This window comes from Arachis hypogaea, chromosome 16 (assembly GCF_003086295.3).
Source record: "Arachis hypogaea cultivar Tifrunner chromosome 16, arahy.Tifrunner.gnm2.J5K5, whole genome shotgun sequence".
Lineage (NCBI taxonomy): Eukaryota > Viridiplantae > Streptophyta > Magnoliopsida > Fabales > Fabaceae > Arachis > Arachis hypogaea.
In genome coordinates, this window is record NC_092051.1 from 29,443,527 (window position 1) to 29,450,929 (window position 7,403).

Sequence of the window (7,403 nt, forward strand, 5' to 3'; positions counted from 1 at the left end):
CGTTCACCATACGCTCCCACGCGTCGCGTGAGAGAAAAAACAACACCCCAACGATGGTGATGATGAAGCATCGACGTAGCTCTAAAACACAAAATCTTAACGCATCACAGTGTCCTCAACTCACTCACTCACTCACACTCTCACTCTCTCTCACAGCATTTAAGTCTTCTCAACTCCCACCATTCTCTTCTTCTTTCTTCCTTTCTTTCACTCCTTCTCTCAACAAACCCTCTCTCTCTATATCGTTTTCTCTCTCTCTAGGTTCGAACGGATTCAATCTTCACGCGTGTCCAATTCTTGGCTAGATCTTCTCCCGCATTTCTTGGATCCGGAGATGCGACCGTCTCCATTGCCTTATTCTTCGATGTCTCTCTCTTCTAGGGTTTTCATTTGCTTGCAATTCTGAGCTATGCATGCTCTTCCTTCTGGCTCTGCTTGCTGCTGCGGCGTCCACCATGATCGCCGCCGGCCGTCTCGCCGGAATTCTGCTGCTTTCTTCTCCTGACGATGCTTCTCACCGCTTTCGAGTTCGCCGAGAGAGAATGCCGGCGTCAGTTTTCTTCCTCCTCGTTCTTCTCAACTTGCTACTATCTTGCTCAGGTAATTTTTTCTCCCCTCAAACTTTCTTCTTTGCTTCACTGTGTTGTTTCGAATTTTGGTTGTTGTTCTTCTGCTTAGCTGGAGGAAGCATTGCTTGATGACTGTTTGAGTGTGATGTAACTGTTTTTGTCGGTGTGCTTCATTTATAGCTGAATTGAGATAAGATATATGGGATTTGATTCTTCAAGTAAATGCAGACTTTATAGAGTGGTTGGAATTTGACATAATCGGTTGTGTGGATTAATTCTGTAGCTTCTCTTTTTTTTTGTCACAGTAAGAGAATTTGCCAGGCATTATACTGTTACGGCTTGTAATGGAGGTAAACAATGTCGATATGAAGGAAGGATAATTCCCAGTCTAGAGGCTTGGGAAAAACTTGTTTGGTAGATTTGTAGCTATAATTTTCACGGGGAGTTTCTACTTTGTAATTGTGGTGTTGAATATTTGTTGGTTGGTTGTCAATCATGTTAAATTTCTGATTCTTATTTTGGGTAAATTTAGTTGTCATTTTAACTACTACTTGAACACTGTCTTATGTTCTTCTCTAAGTATGTGTTTATGTGGCTGGCTATCTGCAACATATCATTGTGTGTTGCTCCCTAACCTTTCCATCTTTTCCTTACATGTGTGAAACCTACCCTGCTCATGTGAAAACCTAATTTTTTAACACAGCATTATAATGGACGTTCAATCATGCTTATGTTGGTGCTTTCTTGGGGTAGCTCAGACTTAACTTTTCATCAAATATTTTGGTCAATGCACTTTCTCGTACACTTTTCTGGATCAAATGGTCGGTTTCTCGAAGAAGCTTGAATGATTTGGATTTAAATATTGGAAGCTGTATACTGATCAAAAGTTTCCTTCTTAGAGACTGCTTTGTTTTATAGATTCCAAGTCCAATTAAGTTATGCACTTATTACTGGAATGTAAAAAAGAATTGCTAGTGCATGTGATGTTAACATGCCATACAAATATGTCAAGAAAAATTGGAAAGTGAGAAAGATAAAAGTATAAATTTATCTCCTTTTTCAATGCTTGCAATAGAAGATGTGCAAGTTGGGCATTGTCTTCAAACTGTAAATTTAACAAAGACTTCATAAATGGAATATTTCAAAACTATATTGCCAACTATACCTGGATATTGGCTTAAGTTTTGCTTTAAATGGCTTTGATGGGTTCTGCTAAATGAATCCATGAGGTATTTATGTGTGCAGATGAAAAAGAATATAAAACCTAATCAAAGTGGAACCAGCAAAATTATGCAGCAAAATACTGACTAGTCGCCAAAGAAAATCCAGGCAATATGGTCAAAAACACATCACATCGAGCACTCCATATAATTAGAAAATCCACACACTAGTTGCTTTCCTGGAAAAGAAATGTTTCAAACCTTCAATATCACAAGTTACAATTAATGGATTTTTTTTCCAGTGTTTTTTAATTTTATAGATTTCTTTTCAGGTTTTCTGTGTTTGACGTGTAAGTTTTTTGCCTGCAGTGAAGTCGGTTTCTGTGAGTGTTTCATATGTCTCATCAGAACGAGCTAAAACTTGGTTAGTTAAACCTTCTTCTGGACCATCTACTTCACCTGGACCTGCTGCACCTGTACCTGCACCATCTCCATCATATCAAGGTACATTATCATATTCTTCAATGACTTGATGGTCAACTCTGTGACCGATTTCAGTCTAAATGCTTATATTGTCTTAGTTTAGGTCCTATTGTGCATCCAAGTCCAAAACATCGCTATCATCATCATCACCATCGTAGCGTAAAACCTTATCCAGTCGCTCCACCCCCTTCTAAAGACCAAGGTGAATTTTGGAACTTCATCTTTACTTCTTATTCTTCCTGCTCACAGGAGTATTTATAATTTTTATTTCTTAACAATCTTTTCTTTTTTGCCATCATTTTCACTGCACGTATTTCTGTGAATCCGTGTGGTGAATTAAGTTTATCACGTTAGCCATGCTGTAGATCTTTTAAAGCTTAGTAATCTGAATTTTCTGATTAATTCCTACCATGTATCCTGCTGTTAATGGTGAAGCATTGTAAGATGATATAAATAGGAAAAAAAGGTAAACAAGAAAATGTTCTAGAAGAAAATTTCAAATCTATTTAGTTTGACCCTCTAGATTACAAATGTGTTATTGGAGAAATTTTCATTTATTTCAATTTATATGTGATTACAGATGTTATTTAAATCTGTCTTTGGTGCTTGAAAATTATTGCCTATTTCAATTTCAAATCCATGATAAAAAAAAGTTTATGGAAGAGTTTGAAACTGTGTTTGCCTTTCTTCTCAGTTTTGGATTTGCTATGTGAAAAGTATTCCCAACTTCTCGAAGTAGTGGTATGGCATAATGGATTTAATTAAAACAAGAGTCCTAAATAGTTGTATATCAAAAACTCAAATTAATATATGTGAATGAACATTTTTTTCTGATTCAATGGATTTATGAACATTGCTTTGTCCTTAGCTGTTTATTGTCTCATATTTACTCATTTCTAATGAAATGGCTTGCAGGTTGCGACCAAATCTGTACGGATCCACTCACATCAACACCTTTTGGGTCACCTTGTGGTTGTGTATTTCCCATGAAAGTCAGACTCACGCTGGGTGTAGCTCCTTATGCTGTCTTTCCAGTAATGAATGAATTAGAGATTGAAGTTGCATTAGGCACATACTTAGAGCAGAGTCAGGTGAAGATAATGGGTGCTAGTGCTGATAGTGAGAATCAGGGAAGAACTGTAGTTGATATAAACTTGGTTCCATTGGGAGAGAAATTTGACAATACTACTGCAGCTCTGACATATGAGAGGTTCTGGCACAAGAAAGTCCCACTAAATAGAAGCCTTTTTGGTGATTATGATGTTTTGTACATTGCCTATCCAGGTAGTTGTCTCCCTTCTTCGAATAGCATTTTACGTTACTGATTTATGTTCCATCATGCTATTTTGAGACTGAAGCGCTTGGTTTCAGGAATTTCTTCATCGCCACCATATGCATATGGAACCATAGCTGGGGATGCTCCTATGGAAAGTGTAACTGGTAGTCTACCAGTCTCTGCCAACTTTGTCAACAAGAATCAGAGAATGAATCTCCGAACCATAATCATCATTGCTTCGTCTTCCTTTGTACTTTTATTGGTTTTGGTTGGAGCAGTTTCTATCATTTTGAAATGTCAGAAGATTAGGAGGCCATCGAGTGCCGTAGGCCCTGCATTCACTTCATCTCTAAACAAGAGATCTGGTATAATTTTTAACTCCTTTTGAAAATTTTGTTTTTGGTTTGATTTTGTGGAGCTTTATTTATTATTAAATTGAACATCTTTTATTGAATATTCTGCTGGCATATTGCCTAACTATCATTCCTCAGGTTGATTGTTGTTCCTTATGTAGTTTCCTTCTTTTATTGTCCTAAGGATGCCTTGTTAGGCAAAGACAATTGTCTCACGTTTATATGTTCTACTGTCTCCAAAAATTGAAGTGTATTGATATCAAGATTTTGTAGGTCTAACATTATTAATGATGAATTACATGTTAAAATCTGTCGATTTAAATGTTTACCCCTTATACTTGTACTTGATTTTCATTTAACAGCTTTACATCTTCATTCAATTACACACTACTGTTGTGCAGGACCAATAAGATTATTTTGGTGTCATTTCCTTTTGATGTTCATTGAGTTAAACCTGCAGCTAAAATAGGGTAGTGATGTGAACATTTTCATTTTACATTTACAAATTCCACTTTCTAAGGTATTCAACACTTGCAAATATGGTAGTTATTTATCCTTGCCTAAATTTTATTGATTTCCATGTTTTCTTGGTTATCTTCATTCTGTCGGTTGTAAAGAAGCAAATGTTAATTGATTGATGCTGCTTTTACTGCAGGCTTGGGTTCTATGTTGTCAAGCAGTATTACAAGCTCGACATCAGTGTCCCTTATGTCCACAATGGCTGCTTCCATTCTCTCTGTTAGAACATTTTCGCTTTCTGAGCTCGAGAAAGCTACAGATAAGTTTAGTTCAAAGAGAGTATTAGGAGAAGGAGGATTTGGACGAGTTTACAGTGGGACATTGGAAGATGGGGCTGAAGTTGCAGTTAAGCTGCTGACTAGAGATAATCAGAATGGAGATCGTGAATTTATTGCAGAAGTTGAAATGCTTAGCCGATTGCATCACCGGAATCTTGTTAAACTACTTGGTATATGTATCGAAGGGCGCCGACGTTGCTTGGTGTATGAGCTTGTTCACAATGGCAGTGTTGAGTCACATTTGCATGGTAACATACAATAAAAAAAGCTCTAGTCATGCAGCTTGAGTTCAATTTATATTGTCTTGTCATCTGTTAAATGAACTATTTTCATGCTTGTCAATGATGCTGCAGGTGTTGACAAGAAAAAGGGACCTCTAGATTGGGAAGCACGAATGAAAATTGCACTTGGAGCAGCAAGAGGTTTGGCATATCTTCATGAGGATTCTAATCCTCGTGTAATTCATCGAGATTTTAAAGCTAGCAATGTGCTACTAGAAGATGACTTTACCCCGAAGGTTTCTGATTTTGGATTGGCACGAGAAGCAACTGAAGGAAGTCAGCATATTTCTACAAGGGTGATGGGAACTTTTGGGTAAGTGTAATATAAAATGTTTGTGGCATTTTGATTATTACTTTCTTAAGCTTTGTTGAGAAAGTACAAAATGGTTTAATATATATATATATATATATATATATATATATTTTCTTCCTGTATGCGACTTGTTCAGTAACTATCAATATATATGTTTTGTAAAGTTTGGATACTAGTCCACTATTGACTACCTTTCATCAATTTATTATGAATTTTGTTAGTTGAATGAACAAAATGTTCTGATTTCTGTCCATCATTTGCAGGTACGTTGCCCCAGAATATGCGATGACAGGTCATTTACTCGTTAAAAGTGATGTTTATAGTTATGGTGTTGTGCTGCTTGAACTTCTTACTGGCAGAAAGCCAGTGGACATGTCTCAACCTCAGGGACAGGAGAATCTAGTAACTTGGGCAAGACCATTGTTGGCGAGCAGGGAAGGTTTAGAACAGCTAGTGGATCCATCTTTGGCTGGAAGTTACGACTTTGATGACATGGCAAAGGTTGCTGCTATCGCCTCCATGTGCGTTCACCCAGAGGTCACACAGAGACCCTTCATGGGTGAAGTCGTGCAGGCTCTTAAGTTAATATACAATGATGCAGACGAGACTTGCGGAGATTACTGCAGTCAGAAGGACTCCTCCGTACAGGATTCTGATTTCAGAGGCGATCTCGCCCCTTCCGATAGCAGTTGGTGGAATGCCGGAGGGTTAACCCCTCGATTAACTTATGGGCAAGCATCATCTTTCATCACCATGGAGTACAGTTCTGGTCCACTTGATGATATGGAAAACAGACCGTTTTCGACTTCAAGCTTGATCGGAGATGAGATGTCTTTACCGATTAAGCATGGGAACAGATCAGGTCCGTTGAGAACAGTCCGAAGTAAGTTATCATTGCATAGATTTACAGGAAGCCGGAGTGAACATGGGGGACCTTCTTCCAAGCACCATTGGAACGATGGTTACTGGGCTTAATTTAATGATTGAGGTTTTTTTTCTTTTCTTTTACCGTGTTTCTGAAATGTACAGTTTCCTAAAGGGATCAGAACTATTGATTGAGTGACTGATTTAGTGTAGGTGTCTCAAATTTCTGCATTTTTTTTTCATGTTAAGGTTGGAGAGATACAGAATATTGGCTAATTTTGAAATATTGATTCATTATACAAGGAGAAAATGTAACCCGAGCAATGTTGTAAAAATGCCTTGCATTCTGTCTCGCAGTTCCGTTCCATACCTGTTATCCAGAATGTTCCTTATAATCAAAATTAATTATCCAATATTTTCTTATTTGGAAAGGAAACATGTAATAATAGTATGGGACTCAATAGCCTGAAAAAGTTTCTTTACATGAAATTCTAATTTTAATGAAACTTATATTAAAAGTGCACTAATTGGTTTGATAAATTCCAATTGACATGTTACCTGTTACTAATTTACCATAACCTTGTACCTTAAATATATAAAACGTTAGGCAATAAACTGCAATGTATTTCTTTCTGTTTTACACGTGGAGCAGTGTCATGTTTGTGTACGCCGAGTGCGTGTTTTTTTGACTTTTTCGTCATGTGGATTGTGGAGTAATGTCTGATTGATTGAATTTATTTATGTGTATTTATTATTTGGGTGCATATGTAAAATATTGATTTACTTCTCGTATTCTTCTCTTACTTTTTTTGGTTGGAAAGACAGAAATTTCATTTAAGGGATGAAACTTTCAAGTCTTAGCAAAGTTAGCATCATCATCTTCATCTCAATAATAGAGTGTCTAGCACTAAGAGCAAATGGTGCATATGTAAAATATTGATTTACTTCTCGTATTCTTCTCTTACTTTTTTTGGTTGGAAAGACAGAAATTTCATTTAAGGGATGAAACTTTCAAGTCTTAGCAAAGTTAGCATCATCATCTTCATCTCAATAATAGAGTGTCTAGCACTAAGAGCAAATTAAGAGCCCGTTTAAAAAGTAGTAAAAGCTACTTTTATTTATTTATTTTTAGATTATAAAAAATTATATTATGTGTGTTTGATATTATTTTTGAGAAATTTTTAACTTTTCGAGTTAATTGAAAGCTTTTAAAAAAGTAAAAAAATATGACGATTTCTTTTTTATAAGTTATTTTATTATTCTCGTTACAAAAAATTGATTTTAAAATAAAAGAGATCATTGTGCTA

The 7,403-nt window shown here is 36.4% G+C and overlaps 1 protein-coding gene across 2 annotated transcripts; it reads left to right on the forward strand.

The window, feature by feature from the left end:
* Positions 1–6,431, forward strand: LOC112758819 (receptor-like serine/threonine-protein kinase ALE2). 2 transcript variants are annotated; one of them, XM_025807595.3, is made up of 8 exons: positions 1–600; positions 2,099–2,233; positions 2,316–2,414; positions 3,128–3,496; positions 3,584–3,853; positions 4,497–4,886; positions 4,992–5,232; positions 5,496–6,431. In XM_025807595.3, the coding sequence occupies exons 1-8, from the start codon at positions 414–416 to the stop codon at positions 6,205–6,207; spliced, it is 2,403 nt and encodes an 800-aa protein (XP_025663380.1). In that variant the 5' UTR covers positions 1–413; the 3' UTR covers positions 6,208–6,431. The 2 variants fall into 2 exon arrangements, with proteins under 2 accessions (XP_025663380.1, XP_025663381.1); XM_025807596.3 differs by lacking the exon at positions 2,316–2,414 and having other exon boundaries at positions 112–600.
* Positions 6,432–7,403: the final 972 nt, after the last annotated feature.

What these genes read in the sequence shown, in the direction of transcription:
- LOC112758819 (XM_025807595.3), top strand. Translation starts at nt 414, where the DNA reads ATGCTCTTCCTTCTGGCTCTGCTTGCTGCTGCGGCGTCCACCATGATC. An exon ending in ATCTCTAAACAAGAGATCTG is followed by an intron (nt 3,854 to 4,496) that starts GTATAATTTTTA and finishes CTTTTACTGCAG; the next exon opens with GCTTGGGTTCTATGTTGTCA. An exon ending in AGGGTGATGGGAACTTTTGG is followed by an intron (nt 5,233 to 5,495) that starts GTAAGTGTAATA and finishes CATCATTTGCAG; the next exon opens with GTACGTTGCCCCAGAATATG.